Below are 22,303 nucleotides of genomic sequence, written 5' to 3'. Positions count from 1 at the left end.
ATGTTCGAACAACAGTTCGAAGCCAGGCCACGCCATTACACACGCAGGATACTAGTTCTGGCATCAAACGCCGCGTCGCGCAAGGCTTGCCCAGATGACAGGAATGCGCGCGAGTCACCATATGACCTCAGAGGGGAATCCCCAGGACCAAGAAGGCGCTCGCCTAGTAGGTATAACTCCTTGCCGTAATAGGATCAGTGAATACATTGTAGTAGGTTTCCTCTGCAACCCATGTCGAAGCCATTGGCTCTATTGCTGCAGCATAGGCCTACTCTCAAAGGCAGAAACTGCCATCTTATAGGACAGTGGCGTACCATGGGTCAAGACATGGGGGGGGGGGGGCACCTTGTGGAAAAATAATGCTTTATTGTGTGTATGCTTATGCGCGCGTGCGTGTGCACTGTCAGTCTGCAAACTTAATGGGGACTACAATACATAACGGTATGTGATACATTCCACAGCGCAGTCATTGAGCAACATTGTAAAGTTTCCTAACATGGATTATGGACTGACGGTGTGAAACGACAAATTGCTGGCAGCAGCATCAGGAGAATTGCATACAACACAAAAAAGAAATGCGAGCGAGCGAGGAGAGCGACCTTCAACATTTTGACATTTTACAGTCCTAAAACTGCCCTTTGTAGCAATATTTTTCCGCTTTGGAAATTAAGGGGGGGCGCATCGGGCGCAACTGCTTGATGCAATTACTGGCAGCAAGATCAGGAGAATGGCATAGCGACTGAATGCGAGCGAGCGGAACGAGCGAGATGGAAAATTTTGACATTTTACAGTCCAAAAACTGTTGTTTGTAGCTACATTTTTTTTTTTCGCTTTGGAAATTAAGCCTCCCCCCCCCCCCCCCCCCCCCCCCCCGATCAGCCACTGATAGTCAAGGGTGTCGGTTTATGTTCATGATTTGGGGAGGTATGACCAGCGAGGGGGCGTCGAAGTGACCAAGCGGAGGAAGGCTGTCCAAAATCTACACTTTAGAGCATCCCCTAATTGTGTTTGTGTGTGTGTGTGTGTGTTTTATATACATGGAAAAGTTAGGAAATAGCCCAGGTCAGGTCTTATTATTGGCAATGCAAGGCATTTTAATATAGACGAGTATTTAAACACTGCAAAATCAATGATCTAGCTTTGATATAACAAAACGTAAGGTATAAAGGTGTATTTTACATCACATTGCGCAACATTGCAGTGACTCTTTTTGCCGTTCGGATGTTCTGAGTACACCCCGCAAATCATGCTTAAATGTTCAGAATGCCAACCAGGAATCACGATGAATCACAATCTTTTGTCGGTTCCAGGCTTTTTGAACAATGTATATACCTCTTTGATTATAGTTAAAAGAAATCTTAGAAAAATATCTTATTTCACGATCACCTTTTCATGTCGATTTCAAAAGCTGTTTACTAACCCTTGAATTACCAGTTTGGTATTTTTTTCAGCGGATGGGGGGGGGGGGGGCACGTAACCCCCCCCCCCCCCCCGTAGTTACGCCACTGTTATAGGATTACTTAAATGTTCCCTATACCTTTGGGAGCAGTGATTTGATAAATGTTCAAGATATCACAACTGATGCATTATGTGTATGTTATAGTTGTGTTACAAAACATCCTACTACATAAATATTTTACAATAAAGCCTAAAATATAAGGAGATATCACAACTTGTCTCAATAAACCATAACTGTAGACGGTTGAGTCTGCAAACATATTTATTATATAAGTATTGTTGACATTTTGTATATTTGAAGAGCTTGCAACCAAAAGGCACTAATCTATTGAAAATGATGGATTACGTTATACAGATATGTAAATCGATTTTAAGTCTCGAATTTTACCCCGAGGCCTCGATCCATGTCAAGCTGCTGCTTATGATCGCGGTCTCCTGCTTTTCTGTTATCATAATAATCCAAAAATATTGAATTTTAAAAATCAATTACTCAAATCCCCTCTGTTATATTCTTTTTAATGAAACTTTTAAATGAAACGACGTGATATACTTCGAATGAATAATCAATTATTATCTACATACTCTACAAGTGTTGATTTAACGATTCGCATCCGAACTTTTTTTTTGTGAATGATATGCTACACGTCTTATACATCGAATACTGTCATGTTCAGTGTGTGTGTGTGTGTGTGTGTGTGTGTGTATGTACCTTGAATTAATTTGCAAGACAGTATATGCTTGCTTAAATGTCGTGTAACGTTAATTTCTGAATATGTGTATTCTTTTGTTATGTGTGATTTGGAAAAAGGCAGAAATAAAATCAATCAATCAAGTGCCTTTTCGAAGCAAGCTCTTCATTTAACAAATCTTAACATCGATTCTACTGATTCAATTTTTTACAGTGGTTGTTTTTATCACTAACTCACATGTTAGAACTATTTTGAAGCATTAATGGTGGTTTTTTTTTAATCTGCAAATGGTTAATTATGCCTTTAATAAAAAGACGGGACAGTCCGGGATTGTTAGAAGTCAACGATTTACAACAATGTCCAGACTTAGAATCGCGAAGTTATCGCCCTGCTTTCCATTAAAGATTATATTTGTGATATGATTTTTTACACTTTTGCAAAAGCCATTTATATTGGGCTGATTATGATCTTCATATTTTTACATAATATGGTAACGGATTAACACAAAATATTTGTCCATTTGATTTTTTTTTTTTGGTAATTTGGTTATGATATCGTCTTTTTTTTTTTACTGTAATCATTAACCCTGTAGTTTAAGTGACCCTAAATCGATTTAAACCAACCTAAATGAAATGTTTTGGGGTTTTCTGATTAAAAACCGGTATATATAATAAACTGTGTGATGTCTTGAAGACATCAACCAAACTTAAGGCAGACATCCGTTTATGGAGGTATGTAAAAAATTTATTGAAACACACGTACTAGTATCCGGTAAGAGAAAGTTACATCTCACGATTAACCATAGAACGTGGGTTTTCTCATGAATAAAATAAGCTAAAGATGTCTTTCTCACTCGGGTGTTATTTTTCGATTTTTTTTAATGAATTAGTTTGTAATCACGCTACTCGTATTTTAGTTGAACAATATGCAGTTTTAATCATAGATCGTCTTTTAGCATCTTTACGGTTAATGCCAATCAGTTTTGTTCTAATACGTCCATATAGCAAAGACCGGTTGGGCTATGGATGTGTTTCAAACTAAATCGACTTTTGGTGATTTTCTTCCTGTGTGTCGTCTTCCAAACTGCTAAATAGTGCTAAAAGAGTCGAAGATTGAATCATTGGATCATGATTCAACCATCATTCTGTACAAAGGGGTAGCCCTATATATCAGACTGTGTTGATGCCCCCCCCCCCCCCCCATTGCACCGTAGATGTCCCCTCTGCCCTTAAAACTTGACAGGACAATTACTCATTCAATCATTGTGTGTTTAGCGTAACGTGATTAAGAATTTATCAACTATTGTCTCTTATTCCATAAGATATTCAACTGTGTATCATTTTGCTTTTGAATAGACCTCCTGAATAATACTTATTTAGTTTTGTCTGTGTTTTCGAATATTGTTTTACAATAAGAGTATAATTAGCTCTTTTTTTTTCTTTTGCAAGGAAAACAAAATCCAAGACGGAAAAAAAGTTCATACAAAATAAGATTCTAGAACACACATACACAAATATGTTTATAATCATTTTTCCTCCCTACTCTATGCTTGGGAACTGCTTGCAAACCGTACAAAGTGCACAATATGGGGAACATACACAACATGAGCTATGTACAATGTATATTACTAGGCCTGTCATTGCGTGTACCCGGCATTCGTCTCCTTCAAGGAGTATCAGCCCGTAAGGGAGGCTCAATTATTCAATCACAAAATTTCAACAAGTCCGGTTCAAATTTGTTGCGGTATGAACCAAATCCTACCTTCAAACACTCTTAACTTAAACAATATTCTGACTCGGTGTGCTTTGCTGCTGACTTATTCTCCTCTCTCGGCTACTATTAGATTTTAAACACTGAAATGACAGCCATCATGTGCACTTCAGTTTATGCCAAACTAGCTCACAACGACGGGTGACATGCACAAAAGTTAGTGCACAACATGTGTAAGGTTGAAATCAAATGTTTCTTGCTGGAAATCCCTCTCCCTATAACATAGTAAACAAACACGAGTGTCCTACTGATGTGTCTTGCGTGTATTTTCGGCCACGCGCGATGAGAGAGCGTTACACGATTCCGTTGAAGTAATTATACCGACTGCATTATTGTATACAATAGGCCCCACATGTTTATACTAATAGCACAAGAAGGCACAATCGACAGTGGCTGTCTTCCTCATACATTTTGCACAACACAAATTCGTACTTTTGTTCGTAATTTGCCATTACATTGAAATACATTATATATCAAAGTTAACAGATACTATGGTCGTATTTGATTTCAAGACAGAATCAAATGCGCTATATTGACTTCCGCTTACAAGACATTGATTAAAGGTTAGTTGTTGTTTTTTATTACCACTGGGAGCAGTGATATTAAAAATGTTCAAGTTATCTCATTTGATACATATATGGAGACCAGTTCTATCACAAGACATTCTACTACAAAACTATGTATATAAACATGTTGCAATAAAAGCCTAGAATATGAGCAGATATCACTATTTTACTTACTAAACCATGACTGTAGACGATTTAGTCTAGAAACAGCTTTATCTTAACTATTGTTCACATTTTGTATATTAACCATTCTTAAAGGTAGGGGTTCCCTTTTACAGACCTCCCAAAATGCAGCAAAACATTAAATATGAACCTCAGGGAACTTGTTTAGGCCACTGCTGAGAAATTCGGAAGTCAACAGTTATCTACAATTTGAATAATGCACAAAACTCAACTACTCAGTAGTTCTGTGTGTCAGCCACACTTAAGCCTTTTTGTTGCAGTCTTCTGTATTTTTTATCTATAAACACAAATCTAATAGTATAAGAGCTGATGTAATAACATATAGAGTGTGTGGCAAGAATGTATATAGAAATGTTTGTAAGTTTTGATGAACTTTCTTCACAAAATATACATGATGGACACATATGCAGTGCATGGGTCTGCAAAGATAGCCTAGTAATGTACTGGAATTTACGGTGAGCCCCGAAAAAAATTCAATTCAAAATCTAACGGTCATTAAAAGTGTACTAAATGTTACCTTCCACTTTCAATACTTCATGGGAGTTTCTAAAATGATACTCTCTTCAACATACCACTGTATTTATACAACTCTTCATTTAAGGCATGCAAATGGGATTCCCTACCTTTAACATTGCTTATAGTGATTGGAATTTTTACATTGATCGCTTCTATGCCTAACTCACACTTAAGAACTATTTTGAATCACTAAAGCTGGGTTTTTGTTTCATCTGCAAATTGTAAATAATGCCTTTAACTTCAAGTCAACTCTAAAATAGTGCTAGGTTTACTAACGAAAATAGAAGAAAATTCTATCTGGATAAACTCTAAATAACTAAAACGTATGCCAAAAAAAAAAAAAAAAAAAAAAAAAAACTGTTACTCACAGGGCATGCGTTCCCCAGCCATTTATAGCACAAAAAACCAACAAAAACAAAAGCACACAACAAAAAAGAAAACTTGAAGACGTATATGCCTACCAATCTGACATCATCTGCCCCCTTGTTCATGTAGGTTATACTTCTCCACGGATCGGTCTCTCCTTATCAATGAAACTGTAACTTTGTCGTTTTCTTTGTGTATGTGTCCGTGTACATCAACCTTGCAACAGGATATAGTTCTTTTTGTTAATACGTCATTGTGTTCATTTGTTTTAATTAACACGCATACACAAATGTATGCTCTGCACTTTTATTTCTCTCATACATGCTCCACTCATGGAAATGATCGCCATCTCAGTCATACCTTAAACATTGTGTTTGTATAGACCAAATATTATGACAATTAAATCATATCGAATATGCATCTGTAGCTTTACACAACAATGTAGATGAAGCGCACGGAACATGTTCTGGAATCCTGTTGACGTCTGTTTTACACTTGTAAAGCAGAGACCAAACATCGAAGCCACCAACCACAATGCCCCCTTATAACTTGAGGTGTCTCTAGGCATTGATGTGGGTCGATAGAAGCTATACAGTGAATAATTAACGAAATTGTGAAAATGAACAGGGACATACAAGGCGGCTATAAAACATTATTTTGATTACATGACGCTGCACCATTTTTCATCTCTTGGTTTTGGGGGTTCTGGATCTGGATCTGGTTTCTTGTTTCTTGGAGGCTGCTTTTTGACTGGTTTGGGTTCCTCGATAATAATTTCTTGGTTCTTAAACTCAAGATTGTAGGCATTCTGATCAGAAGTCCTCAAAATCGTCCAAAGAAACTGAAGCAGCTGAATGTCCTTATCGATGTCCTCCTTGTGATTATCCTCCGTGTAATTTGCTAACAAGAGAACTCTGTTTTTGTTGTCGACAATGTGCTGTACACTCTGGAGCACCGCGTTGGAGTCTGGGTATTCGTCCCCATGGGTTATGACGAGTAGCGGTGAAGTCACTGTAGACAGATTCGAGAGGAAATGATAACGGACGACTCGCCGGTTAGATATATTTTAAATACACCTTTATGTATAATATATATATATATATATATATATATATATATATGAATATATATATATATATATATATATATATATTATATATGTGATATGTGACCGTGCATCGCAAAACGAACATAAAGTCGCAGCGCTTGATTTTGCATGAGGACCTCAAAAGGGTGAAACAGGTCACCAAAGTTAATCTTGAGTTTTTCATACTTTCTGAAAGGTCTATTCTTTGTGTATATTATTTGGAAGTTTGGGGCCATAAACCGAACAGGAAAGTGTGTTGTCAATAGTTTTGTTCTATTTTTGTAGAGTAGTGCGATTAGGTACGTCTTAAGAAGTCCCTTTTCATTTCTTTAAAATTCTTTACACACCCTTCAGTTTCAACTCAAGAGCTACCACCTTGAAAGTTGGCATTTATTATGGACAAAATGTGTTAACTGAGCATGCTCAATTTTAGCTTAAGCTGATAATCGCTTGTTGTTGCTACTGTGGACCAGTGGTTCACATCAGACTGTCCCATTCATCGCACAGCCAGCACGGTTTCCAAAGATTGACATGATTAAAGCGCTTGCATAAAACCTTTACTTCGGTGTCTCTTTTCTCAGTTCACACCATTCCAGAGTGTGTGCTTTCTTTCAAATATTTAGATGGCTTAGAAGAGTCAATTTGAACTGAGTTATACACCATTTTAAAGCCTAGAATCTGCTAAAATGTATATACACGCTGTATAATTATGTGACCCAATACCAAAGAAATCATACAAAGTGTACAATTTCGTCAGTCCTGCATCACAAGAATGCCTTTTATAAACTAGAAATCACCGGTATTCATTATATGGTTGGTATTTTCATGAATTAAGTTTATCGAGATTTGCATGACTCCTTGACGATATTCAGCACCACGGCAATGTCTACACGTCTGTCCTGCGATGATACTATGATTTTGAGGAAATAAATAATTCAAAAAGTACAGTTCATGCGTTGTGGTCAGTAGGTTGATAAAAAGAACGGATTATGACAAGAAAAGGGTAGTAACTCTTTAGAATAGGGTAATTTTGATCGGAAAACATAAAACTGTCTTAAAAGCAAATAATATGTCCTCACTTTTGCGTTCACCGAAAAAGCTGTCTCTCGACGGGACAGGTCAACAAGACATAATCAAAAATTACGCTTTGATATAGTTAGGAGGATGTCCTAAATGGTCCCGGGTTCGAATTTGACCGGATTATGTATGCCTATACCATTGTTGTTGTTGTTGTTGTTGATGTTAACATGGCCATAGATGCTATTCAAGCTTTACACTTTGGTGCTACTGAAGGGCAACAATTTGTCAAATCGTTGTAATAATGTAATGTAATGAATTGATTTCGTCGTTTCCATTTGTATCATGGAAAATTATCCTCAAAATGAAGCGGACCTACCGTGAATAGTCTTCACCTCTTCAAAGAATTGGTAGATAAATTTGTGAGCTTCCTGCTGGCCCATCTCCCTGCAGTCAGAAATATGTATACATGTATATGAGAATCAAGAGTAAAAACACTCGTATAAAAACGCACAGGAGCAAAAAAAAAAAAAAAAAAAGTGGAATTCACTTTTTTGGGCTCCTGCGGTGTTTTTAAATGACTGCTTTTACTCTTGATATCCATTTTTCACACAACGACGCAGACCTTTCATATTTTGATTTCTGCATGTATCCATATACATACATCACTATATATATATGTAAAATCAATTATACAATGATCTTTCTTCTGACGTAGCATAAAAAATTGTGAAATGCCGATACTTTAAGAGGCCTAGAGGTACGGCTAACTGGCCTTGAAAAGTTCTTCAGTTAGCTAACGTCGCAATGCATGTGAAGTTCCCTCTCTAATCCTTAAATTGTGTGCTTAGCTAATGTGCAAGACACTTTATCAAGGACGTGAAAAATATAAATTCTTTTTTTTAAATAAGAAAATCTACTCATCTGAAATTTTGGTTACCGTCAATTTATAACTTGAAAACATTTTAAAATCCGAAAGCCGTCCACCCTAACTTCTCTAAATGACATAATAAAGGGAACGCTGGACCTGAGTGTTGTACTTGTATTTTATGCACAATCTGGCAACAGAATTTCGTTGGCAACTTGTTTAACTTTGTTCACTAAAGCAAAATATGAAGGATTTTTTTTTTTTGTCAGACTCATGATTTCACAAAAGCTTCAATTAAACTCAATACGATGTGCAAATTACTACGATTTTTTTAAATAAAAAGCATACCAAAACTAGAAATGCTAGGATATATTACAAAAGTCAGTTTTTCACGAGGGCATTTGTCTTACCCATGTTGTTACATAAACCTGTAGTCTCTTGCAAAGAAGAAAAAAAATGAGGTATCGATTACTTTTCTAAAATTTCATACAGGTTTTTTACTCACGTCTTGTGGTATACTAAGACAGCTGCGTGGCATTCTTGAGACTTGTCTTTCAGTATTTTGTGCTGCGCATCCATGCTTCTGCAACCACCTGAAAATACATTGTTAGTATAGACTGCGTTCTGCTTTTGTATGACACACTAACATAAAATATGTCTGTCAAGCATTTCACGTAATAAAACAATTTGCGATGCGATGAACTCGTTTTGATCCGTTTGTATTGTGCGTGAGTGTTCACATCTGTTATCTACTCTATCTTTCATTGTATTGAAATTGCTCTTTCCCAGTGACTGCCTGAAATGAATTCTTTTGTTGTTAAGAACCTGCGGGGAAACGCTCTCAATTCAATTACGACTATGATTCCTCGACTGTACAAGTATAGTAAAGTGTTGGTACAAAATGTTTGATAGGTGTTTTAACGTTCAGAAACTTTTGGTTTATCGTCATTACCAAAATATGAAGAGCGCAATCGCTGCCAATGCTTCACAAAGAAAGAGGCCTATTAGTAGAATTTCTTTCGACCGTGGTCATGAAAAAGATATTGTTTTGTACGCCGTAAACAAGCCCTGATTTTTTTCTAATCTCTTTCTGAACAGACAACTTGACCACTCTTTTCTTTTATTGCTTTTCATCTTCCTAATAATGTTCTTCTTATTCTGTTATAGAGAATATTAATGAAGTTCAACTTACGGATTTCCTCTTTAATCCCTTTTAGTTCACCTACGTCGAAGCTCTGCATCCCCCGGTTGTCCTGCACCGAGATGAATTCTGTCAACGGATGGTGGGTACGCTGTTTGGTCTGGCCTCCTCCGCTCTCGACAGACCCTTCAACTGCTACGTTTTCGTAGGTTCCTGTCAATAAAGGAGCACGTTGAAGCGAAAGCATGTTTGGTTGATAGATCAGCGAAAATCTCTACACGATGTTATGGAAGGAATTACGGATCTCTTTACACCGCATCTCTTTACACCGCATCTATATACACATAATTATGCAATCAAACACTTTGAGAGAATGTGCGGTCAGTTATTGACATTGTGTGGAAAGTGCTAAAGACGTTGCCCCCCATAATATACCTGTTACATTTGTTCATATCAAAATAAAATTAGAAGAAACAAGCTCGCTTTATTCTGTCAATGTATGCCACATCTGGGCCATTTCCTCCATGAATTAACTACAGTTTCAGGTAAGTAAAAGTTGAGTGAAAAATAAAGAGTAATGAGGGGGATTTGCTTCACGATTCTCAATAAAATCCTTAAACATTTAATTTTAATATTATGATTCTTGCAATCAGTCAGAATAAATACGATTGATGCATAAAATTACCTTGCTTTACATGTTAGCAAAATATAGTGGCACACAAACATATATTACACACTTTTTGGAGTCCGCGTAGTTTTAAAACAAAATGTTCTCTTTTTCTTGCCCTTATCTTAAGAATTAATGTGATATTCAAAACACATATTTTAATCGAGGAGTTAGTCCTCAGAGGATTTGTCGTGGAAAGTTTCTTAACTTTTTGCGTTTGTATTGTCTCTCACGTTTCCTTTTTCCCTTCTCTCTCTCTCTCTCTCTCTCTTTGTTTCAAATATACGAGGTATCTGTATCATGGGTGAAATTGTTTTTACGTTTGATTTTAAAAAAAAAGAATTTAATGTGTATGTTTTCAATCTGATTTTCTCCCTTTATACTCATACAGCTAACAGTTAATTTCCTTACATTTTAACTCTTGACGGTTTAGGATTTTTGTTTTTGTTCTTGTTTGTGCTGTTTATTCGTTTGTCTGTTTGTTGTTGTTGTTGTTTTTTGCCTGACTTTCTCCCTGACATTTTGAAAGCTGAGGCCTTTTACCCGTGTAATTTTGCCCACAACATTCTCGCTGCTAAAATGTTAATTTATATAAAGTACTTGTAACTTACTGGAACCCACGGCAAATGTCTATTTTTGGCATTATTTACCCCTGTTTTTGTTGTTGTTGTTGTTGTTGTTATTGTTGTTGTTGTTGTTTGTGACATTGTAATCCTTGACACCGGATTTTTCACCCTTCGCACTTTTGCACCTTTGATATTTTCGCCCATTAAACTTTAATACACCTGTACCACTGATATTTTTGCCTTGCACCATACAACTTCCCTATTTTGGCTTCAATCCGTTCAAATATAATAAATTGCTGTGATAGAAATGATTTTGGTGAGAAACGTAATTGTACCAGCTATCAATCTATCTAAGTTTTTTTTATATCCATGAAGTATTTTACCATCGAAATTGTACCATGGCATTTTTTCCCACTGATATTTAGATCATTAAGTGTTTAAGACATATTTTCCTCCTGTAACCCCTACTTCTGATTTGATATCTATGACTTTGCTGTACTTGTAATTCCAATGAGATTTACTTTTGATTTCAATCTATTTTTATGCTTTCTGTGCTTTCAACTACATCTCGCAAAGAACAATTATCATACACTCCCACAAAACAAGATTCTATCAAACCAAAATTCGCTGTCTTGTCCTGTCGCTTCTATATGCTTTAAAGTGAAGTGAAATCATTCTGTGTGAATTTTGTAACAAAGAAATATCACGTTATTTTATGATAAAAACTTCCATCCTAAAATGATATGAATACTTACCCTTCAGAGCAAAGAAAATGGAATTAATGAAAGCAGATTTTCCTGCGCTCATCTGCCCAAATAGATTGATGTTTACTCTCTTCAAGTTGCCAAGGTCACATCCCGAAGCTTTTCCAGGTTGGTAGTCGCTTATCCTGGCTCGTAGCTTTTCCCGCTCTTCGACTTTGTAACGTAACATGAAGAAAACATTACAACTATGAGACACTGAAACTGCTTTATTTTCTAGGAATATGTTGAAGTTTTTTGTGAAAGGCCTTATCCATTTTAAGGGATCAAATGTGTGATAATATTTGGATTTATTTCGTTCATTTTATGTCACCACAATGGAAAACGATTATATTATTGCAACAAAACAACCACAAGAATCATATCTGAATTGTTAATTCAGTTGAGAAAGACATATCATTAGACACTGCAAACCAAAACTGGGATTATTTTCTGTTGCATGGGCAGCGGTGTTGGCAAGATGGTATGTTGCGTGTTGTCCAAGCTGCAGATACTGGGTCCTAACGTGCCTGCGGTTGACATCCTTTGTGTCCTTTGATAAGCAGTTTCACCTTCTACATGCTAATATTGGTCCTAGAAGCACCACTTGCAGAATAGCGCTTATGAACCTTGCCGAGACAACCTGAATAACATTATGCCAACAACATAAATTCGAGAAAACACGATTTTTCAATATTATTTGATAAATGCATTCCCTTACTCCTTGGATCAATGAGAGGTTTCTTCCAGCCTGGAATCCGCGATAAACCTGTAGTGTATAAACAAGAGAAGTGTATGAGATAAGATGCACAAATGATAATTCTCAAATGTTTATGGAATATACACAACATGTATAACACGTTAAGGCAAAGTGAAAACTTTATGCTTAATAAATTCTAAGCTTTCTGATTTCATTTTCTTTTGGCCAGACATTAAAATTTTGTGGTCCGAAAATTATAATCAACAAAGTATACAGCCGATCTAAACTCCATTATTGATGTTAAACCATCTGAACATGAACCTCAAGTAATTTCCTTCGGGTTATGTGACCAGATTCATCTGAAGCCAAATACCTCCGAAGACCATCCTTTACACTGTCTTTATTCCATAGTACAAGAAACAGGAGTTCTCATATTATTTCAATATATAATTTCTCCATGGTGAGTTTACTGTAAATATGGAAACCAACATCTTAATTCAGATGGAAGAATTTCTTTCTTCAACTTTAGTAATGCATCAAATACTGAGAAAAATGCAAGATATCAAACTGCGACCCTGGGTGATTGTATAATAAAGTCAATTATGAAATGGAATTAAACAAGATAAGGTCTGAGACTAGACGAGATTACATTACCATCAGGAATGAGCTCTGGCTTGTAAATCTGTAAAAGTTTCCCAGTAGCGAAAAACAGCACTGTTATGAGAACCACGAAGAGCAACGTCAAGCTGATTCCCAGTGCGATTTTGTTTGGACCTGGGACGTCTTTGTTACGTGATATAGAAGACAGGAAGAAGCAACCACTGTTATTGAATAAAGCGCGCCCGTTATATGTAACATATATATATATATATATATATATATATATATATGTATATATATACATATGTATACATATAACATATCTATATATATATATATATATCACATAAATATGACTACCCACTGACTGCCCCAATAAGTAGGCCAAAATACATTTTTCACTTTTCTCCTTAATTCGTTTTACCAGATTACACTCTAGTCTTTGAAATGACACCTTGTCATTAAAAGTGGATCATCTCAAGCCAATCAAAAAGTAATTAGATCAAAAGAGAGTTACAAGCTAGGATCAGTTTCATGGAAAAAAAAAAGATTTTTTCAGTTAGTTGTCAGGTAGTTCCCACAGAGAGTAACGACGTAATATGCTGTGAAGAAGTGTCATTAAAGTTGAGATTCAGATTAGCTCAATATGAAACTACAAACTTAAAACACATTTCGTATTTAGATGACAAAAGAGAAGCGAACTCTAACCTCATTGAGGTTTTTGTTTGTTTGCTTGTTCGTTTGTTTGTTTGTTTTTGATACAGATTGTCATTATCTATGCGCCCCAGCTATGATCACACTATATTGGTTGAGATGAAAGACGCTTTAGTTGACATTGATTTACCACATTAGCTAGAAGGTGAAAAAAAAGATAAGCACACGCTGTGCCTTTGGGGCGCACTCATAATTCTTAATCGTAAGGCTATGAAAAAAGCATTTCCAGATTACATGTTGTATGAAAACCAAAAGGAGAAACTTATTTCTTCACCACTTACCATGAAGAGATAAAACGGTGATAACTTTCGCTGATGTTCCCTCGACTGAAAGACCGGACGCCGTACACTTGAAGTCTTGGTCCGTGTTGTCATTGGCTGTAACAGTAATTGTCTCGAGTCTTTCGAAAGTTCCGTCTGACAAAGTGTACTGGTCGGACCACAGAGGGGGCAGTACTCGACCAGACTTGCTCCACATGAGTGAAACATTTGGCCGAAACCCCGTGACTCTGCAGTCAAGATGAAAAGTTGGGGCTTCCCTCCACGTTTGGATGGTACAAGAATTCGAATTGCGGACCTGTCCGACACACTGCTCGATGATATGCTCAGTCGCCTTGGCTGCCAGAAGTGACAGTGATAAAGTATGGTGACTGATTCAAGAACGATTGATGACAACAATTAAGGTAATACGCACGTGGAGAGAACAATAAACAAAGAGCATTTGAATTGAATTAAATTGAAATGGTGTTTTATTAATCAATATCTTTCGCAGCCCGGAGGCTGAATTACAGACATTGTTGACAAATGGCCATGTATACATTAAAAATACTCACAAAATACAATGTAGCGATGAAAAAAAATACACAAAAATAACAAAGGGTCAATCTTATTCATCAGAACCATTGCACAAATAGATTAACCTATAATACAAAACAAAATCAGGTATTACAGATACAATATATCACTGTTCTCAATGATTATAAAAAACAACAACAATGAGTTTATGTTAATTATGTATGCCGGTCATTTATACTTATTAATCAATACAGATGTTGTATTGTCATACGGCTCAAATCAACACATTTTACGCAACAAAAATAATCAGTTTATCAAAAATGATCAAAGATAGTCAGATAAACAAAGATAATCAGATAATCATACGGCTCAAATCAACACATTTTACACAACAAGGATAATCAGTTTGATTGAAAAAAAAATCCTCACAATCTGCTCTTATATACATAAACTCCCATATCAGAATACATTCAATCTATACACAGCGCATTACATCAAATCAGTCAATAAATAAATAATATATTCGCATTACTCGGTATGTCCATTTTATATAGCATCTGATAACTGCACATCTCTCCCCCTCTTTCTCCCCGCCTCCCCCCCCCCCCTCTCTCTCTCTCTCTCCTAACTCTCATTCAACTATTACACACACTCTCACGTACAATATGTATATCTAACAAACAAATATATACTATGTTTCTGTGACCAACACTCTGTGTTATATTATCGCACATTTTACACCAAAATTCGAGCTCACAAATAACCAACACCAAAACGCTAAAACATAACATTGTAAAAAAATTAAACCGTTTCTGAGAATAATAATATAAAAGGATACAATTAAACTTTTTCAAGTTATCATTAGGCCCTTGATCCTGTGATCCACAACCTTTTATATATTCATAATAAACTCTCTGACAACGCATACCATGCACATCATAATTAAAACAATATGTATATATACTTTCAAAAATTACATCTTCACATAATGAAGGAAATAGTGAATGCTCACTTTATGAAGGAGACATAAAACAAAACAAACAAAGAAACAAAACACTGTACTATTCATTGATAAATGTATGAGGTAGAGAATGGCACTATTTGAAACCATTTTGTTTGAAACCGTTTTGGGAAAGTCTGATATTTGCGCATCTATCTCTCTCTCTTTCTCCACCTCTCCCCCCCCCCCCCCCCCCTCTCTCTCTCTCTCTCTCCTAACTCTCATTCCACTTATACTCACACTCTCTCGTACATCTAACCAGCAAATAGACACTATTGTATGTAACCAACACTCTGTATGATATTATTGCACATTTTTGTACCAGAATTTGATCTCACGTAATAAAACACCAGAAACACTGTAAGATAACATTATAAAATATTTTGAACCGTGTCCAATAGTAATGATATAAAAAGGATACAATCAGGCATATACTCTTTCAACTTGTCATCAAACCCTTGACCCTGTGGTCCACAATCTTTTTTATATTGATGGTATACTCTCTGGCAACACAAACCATGCACATAATAATTTGCATAATGAGGGAAACAATAAATTTATTGTGAAAATTGGATGACGCATCAGCAATGATGTTATCAGTGTGTTTTACTGCTTGTATCCAGTTCATTTCAATTCAGTTCACTTTATTTCATTTTTTTTCTTCTTCCATAGAACCTTACATGATATATGACTACCAAATATGATCTTAATACTACAAAATCTTTGACTGTACAACGTAAATTTTACAGGTTATTTGTGTATCGAAAGCATGTCTACATATTTTCACGCAAACTTATGTTATATTATACAATCATTGATGACAATGTTGCATATAAAAATTGTGCTCTATATACATACACTATACTGTATGTATAACTTTATGAGAATTAAGATTGGAAGCTTACAATCCAATTAAAAAATCTTCATTCCATGTACTTTCAAACACTTATTCTTCACTTGCAAAGACACGTTAAAAGAAACTTATCATGACACTATAAAACTACGTAACATGTTATATCACAATATTCTTCTAATAAATGCAAATTGGCAAAGTATTTTTTTTCTTTTTCTTTTTACAGGAAAACAAATGCTCACGCAGTTATTAAACCAGGTACTTACGTTGGCGTGCATTCGCATATTTGGTAAATCTTGTACAATAAGCTTTTTGTCGTATCTATTTATGCACGACCTGTTAATGACGTATAATTTACTACGAAAATGTCAATGAAGAACAGCAGCATTTTTGCGTTCATTTTTTAGAGAACTTTCTTCTCCAGTAAAAGAAACACTTTTTTTTTTCTTCCATTGAGCCACCTCCCAACAGCAATCTCTTGCATCTATATGCCTGTAATTTTACAAAAGTTTCACTCACATGACAAAAATATTGTATCGTTCTGCTGTTTCTGTTTTTGAGCAATCGTGACAACTCATAAAAATCAAAATCATCATCTCTGTTTTCCATTCTTCCATTTTAAGAGTATGTAAACCCTGCTTTGGTGAACTGTTAACTTACCATTTATGGTGAGACTGGTGGAGTTCGAGAAATCCTGGAAAGACTCCAGAACCACTTGACAATGGTAGTTACCCTCATCCGCCACCTCCAGATCTGTGATGACGAGATTGAAGCTTGTGTCGATAACAAATCGTTTCTCCTTGCTGGAGAACTCCCCGTTGAAGTAAGTAGCTTTGTTCGTCAACTGGTCAGGTTCTGACCTGTTTTCTTTCGACCAGTACACAGCGAAGGGCTCCTCGTGGAAGATGCATGGCAGTCGGATGTCTTCCCCTTTCCATCCTTCAGCGATAGGGTCGGTACCTACCATCGAGGCTTGACGAAGGTGTGTGACGAACGTAAGACATAAAAAAAAAAGTTGGTTAAGTTTGCAATATTTCATACATTATATCAGCATCTTGGCAAGAATCAGCTGCTGTATATTAAGCAAATTGACTACGAACCCAAAGTGTTTCAAATCCTTCCATGTGGCAGAACGAAACGCTTCGCAAAAAGCGTTTCCATTGCACATGAGGTTTCATTTGGCTATAATTTTGTCTTTTTTTTCCGGGGGGGGGGGGGGGGCACCACTGCATGCGTGCTGATAATTCATCTGTTTCCAAATGAAGCCCATTGCTATCCATTAAACATGTATTCTCTGATTTTATCTTACGGTGTTAATTGTTGCTACCTCGTTGAACTAAGGGTTACAATTAATCAACTCTGTTTGTTTTTTTTTTCTGTTTTTTACGATGAACACTATGATCACCTCAACAAGTGTTTTACATGAAACACTGAAGAAAACGTATTCACCTTCCTGGTGGATATTCATATAGTATATTATGATTAAGAAGTCTGTAACAATGATAGAGAAATCTTACATTAATTTATCTGGCCTATAGTTGTTCCGGGAACATGTAGTTATAGTACTGCGTATCTTGCAGTGAGGGTGATAGTATTAATCTTTGCTGGTTCTTGAATTATTTCCATCAAGATGAAAAACATAGGTCCTAAATGTGACCGTGCACCTCAAAACGAACATAAAGTCGCACACACTGATTTTGCGTGAGGACTGAAAATAAGTGAAACGGGTCAACCTAGCCGAACTTAACTTGTTCATATTTTCTAAAAAAGCGGGTCTTCTTTTACATTATGCTAAAATTTGGTATCATAAAACGGGCGGGAAAGTGTGTTTTTTTAGCAGTTTATCTAGAACACTTTTGGTAGAATAGTGTGATTAGGTGTATATTTAGAATCCCTGTTTCATTTCTGAAAAACCTTGTCCACACTCTTCACTTTCAACTCTAATAACTTTTGAAAGGATAGTGCTACTGCTTTGAAAACTGGCATTAATTATGAACAGAATGTGTTAATGAAGCATGCTTAATTTCAATTTAATCTGATAATCTCTTCATTGTTGTTACTCTGGTGGTTTACTTCCTGTTTTTTGTCCCATTCATCGCACAGCCAGCACGGTTTGGTAAAGATTAAGCGCTTGAATATACACTGTACTTCAGAGGCTCTTTTCTCAGTTCACACTTTTCCTGAGTTTGTGTTTTCTGTCCAGTATTTAGATAGGTTAGGAGAGTCCATTTGATTTGAGTTATACATCATTTTAAAGCTTAAATTCTGCTCTTTCAGAATATGGTCTTATTTAAAAATTCATGTCTGGCGACTTTTTGTTTGTTTTGAGGTGCAGGGTCACAAATAATATCAACCCAACTGTGCAGTTCAATGTTCAAATGTACGAGAGATATTCATTTATATAACACTAGACAAACTGGTAACTACAATGCATATTTACCCATCTTAGATATGTTACATCGCAAAGATCTGTTAAATATCAAGAAGTACATGTTGGTAATTCTGTGCCTGATGAAGTGAAGTTATGTCCTTCCCTTGCCTCTTTTAAACGTTTATAGATATAATAGATATTTGTTAAATAATTTTAGTTTTAGCAGAAGTTTTATCAAACATTCACGTGATGTCTTCAATGTGTATTTTTACACATTTTTCACTCATAGTTTGCCTGTTTTTATGTTTTTGTTTTATTTGTCTTTCTTTCCCTCCTTTTAAACGTATATTACAATGTTCATAAAATCTCAAGTGGGAGTCCCGCCGTTACGGGTAGAAAAAACAACGGCCTCTGCTGGCTCCTCCATTTTCTCTCTTAGAATTTTTTTCTCTCTCTCTCCATTGTGTGTGTGTGTGTGGTTTTTTTTTTTATTGTACATGACCGTATACTGTTACCGAATATAATGTTATTTATCTCCAGTTTGTTCTTTGTTACATGTATTTTAATGAGAATTTGGAAATAAATGAAATGAAATGAATCACCGGCACAGCTGTAAAATGCCAGCCCTATTACTGTTCATCATCAGTGCAGCGAGTCATGATATAACCAGATTGATATAAAATCGACGAATTTCGTTCTATTGGCAGCCGCTTCCCAAAGTCCCAATAGGACAACAAAAAGCTTTCCCTCATAACTATCAATTCTCGTAATCATCATCAAACCCACTCTTTTATCTTTCCCATATGGATTTCCTACACACTTTTGCATCTTTTTCCACTTATTCCAATCTACATCCTGCGTCTTCTTTTACACTGTATACCCGCAGCGACAAGATTTGGTCCAATATTACTATGGAACAAATATATATATCACCAATGTGCGAGCAAAGATCATGTTCCTTGAAATATGGACCTTGTCGTTTAAGTACACATATATCTGCTTATCTTTCTTTCAATGACTTAAAACTACCCAGTTCTCGATATACCACCATGATGATATCAGGTACAAAGTACATCTTTCCTGTTGTAACAATAAATCCCATCTCATCATGCACTCATAGTATTCACTCTACGTCATGCACATGCCAACTGAGCAGTGGAAAATTTCCCTAAACGTTTGCAAAGTCATTGTCTATGTAGATTTCTATCATAATTCATGATGCATGCCGTCAATCCCTCGTTTGAGGCGAGTCCCCAACTGGGGCATACCCAAAGTGGGGTGCGTATATTTGTCGTTTGGGAGTTGGGAGTCGAAGGACTTGTCCATTGCAAATAAACTTTCTGCTCAGGCGTGACAAACCTGGAGGCCAAGCCAGGGTTTGATGACTCCAGCAGCTGTCGTATTACGTAAGAGCATGATAAGGATATCTGCCTGTGGCAGACCATTCAAAGTGAACTCAATTTTCTCTATCCTTTCTAAAGTTTTCAATTTTATATTCTATTGAGAAATTCTATGGTCATCCATTTTACATTTCGAACGAAAAAAATTGACCCGTAAATAACGAAAATACAGGAATAAGAAGGAGAGCATTGCTAGTTTGCCGGTGCTGACAATGTGCTATTTGGCAGTGAGTTACAACGGGGAGGTGAGACTACCTCCCTGGTTACAATCAGCCTGCTGACTGGATCTTGAGAAAGCAGCTGTCGTATTACGTAAGAGCATGATAAGGATATCTGCTGGGGCAGACCATTCAAAGTGAACTCAATTTTCTCTATCCTTTCTAAAGTTTTCAATTTTATATTCTATTGAGAAATTCTATGGTCATCCATTTTACATTTCGAACGAAAAAAATCGACCCGTAAATAACGAAAATACAGGAATAAGAAGGAGAGCATTGCCAGTTTGCCGGTGCTGACAATGTGCTATTTGGCAGTGAGTTACAACGGGGAGGTGAGACTACCTCCCTGGTTACAATCAGCCTGCTGACTGGATCATTGAGAAAGAGAGAGAGAGGGAGAGAGAGAGAGAGAGAGAGAGAGGGGGGGGGGGGAGCGAGGGGGAGAGAGGGAGGGATAGGGGGGAGAGATGGGGAAGGGAGAAGGGGAGAGCAAAATGGAATGACAATAGTTCCGGTCACTACAGTACAGGCATGCTCTGTCTGCATACGCTGAATGTCTACACTCACACACACACACGTACACACACACACGCACCATGGAGCTACATGGCCCATGCCAAAACCAAAACAATCTCCTCCTCTCGCGGTGCCCCCCCCCCCCCCCCCCCCCCCCCTCCTGTGGCGCTGTGGCGATGACTGATGCTTAGATTAGGCCAGGGTCAAGAAACAGGTGTTTTATATCTTTGACTTTAAGTCATTGATTGCCAAGATATGCACTGGCATTATTTACTGGGGTGTAGCCTCTTCAAACGAGAGATTTGCGTCATGATTTTCTATGTAGATTTCTATCATAATTCATGATGATTTTCTATGTAGATTTCTATCATAATTCATGATGACTGAAACTACGAAAATTTGAAAACGTGAAGTAGGAGCTACAGGAGTGTACCATTGTACCATCCGCACGCATCATTGTCTCTTGGCCTACCGAGCCGGCAAAAGATGTGTCCAAAATGCCGTTATAGTACACGAACAACTTCACAATTTTAGGTCAGACTAATTGCGGTTCTCTGTGCAATATTTTGAGTAATTTCTGCATATCTAAAATCTCACCAACGCATCGCGCCTACGGCTAAATCTGCAGGGGAAAAAAGCCTCTGAAGTAGGCTTACCGCATACTATACAGGACTCTTACACTTGTAATCATCACTTGTACAATGGTAATCATATATCTCAGTCAGCATTTTCAACAACATTCCTGGGTAAAGACAATCATATCTCCTCTCCTACTAATGATCAATAGTGTTGTCTCTATGAGTAGCTTAATTCAAAAATCACATTCCAACTTTACTACTCGTTCAAATTCTAGATTGTAAATCAAGGAAATTGATCACCATGAAGAGCAACATATTAAGCCCATATATTGCATTCAAAAGTGAAATAATTCATTTATTGGTCTCTTTCATTACGTTTTAGTGAACTTAGATTATCATCATTACATTTTTTTTTCTGAATATCTTTAAAGTGTCCTAGATTATGACCTAGGCAGAAAATATTGGTAAAGATGAAGAATACACAGCACATTTACATGCTGCTAAGAGGTACAGCACAATTATGATGCAATATAATTGAATTGAACTGAATAGATTTGAACTGAATAGGCTTCAATGAATATGTAGGTTGGGACTTGAATCAAATCTCTTTATGCAAATACAGTTTCACAGAAATATGTGTAAGCTTACCTTTTGCAACAGGACAACAAAACACACAAGCGGTCACAATAAAAAGAAAAATGAGGTCGTTGCTTCTATCCATTACGACTGTAGGGCACCACAGTGTGGAAGTTGTCAATTACTGAAAAACAAATGATAAAACAAAATGACGGCAGATTGTGACAATATAAAATTGTTCGGTCAAATGAATACATAAAACGGTCTTGGGAGCGGCGCGATTTCGTCTTTCATTGTAACGTGCTGTTTCGAGATAGTAGGGCCTACATTGTCCAAGGTAGGATTTCCT

At 36.6% G+C, this 22,303-nt stretch overlaps 1 protein-coding gene across 1 annotated transcript; it reads right to left on the bottom strand.

Annotated features, from left to right (window-relative positions):
• Positions 1 to 5,524: 5,524 nt before the first annotated feature.
• Positions 5,525 to 22,303, bottom strand: LOC139737003 (uncharacterized). Its single transcript, XM_071647676.1, has 10 exons — positions 22,027 to 22,303; positions 16,956 to 17,267; positions 13,930 to 14,265; positions 12,989 to 13,117; positions 12,317 to 12,403; positions 11,650 to 11,811; positions 9,713 to 9,874; positions 9,026 to 9,113; positions 8,032 to 8,099; positions 5,525 to 6,559 (listed from the first exon to the last, which is right to left on the bottom strand). The coding sequence occupies exons 1-10, from the start codon at positions 22,097 to 22,099 to the stop codon at positions 6,210 to 6,212; spliced, it is 1,767 nt and encodes a 588-aa protein (XP_071503777.1). The 5' UTR covers positions 22,100 to 22,303; the 3' UTR covers positions 5,525 to 6,209.

The sequence above is a fragment of the Diadema antillarum genome, unplaced genomic scaffold (assembly GCF_040938485.1).
Source record: "Diadema antillarum isolate AM-2024a unplaced genomic scaffold, OU_Dant_1.0 seq00000675_RagTag, whole genome shotgun sequence".
In the NCBI taxonomy this organism is placed as follows: Eukaryota; Metazoa; Echinodermata; class Echinoidea; order Diadematoida; family Diadematidae; genus Diadema; species Diadema antillarum.
Note: the sequence above shows the minus strand (reverse complement) of the source record. Positions and strands in the feature narration are given on the sequence as shown.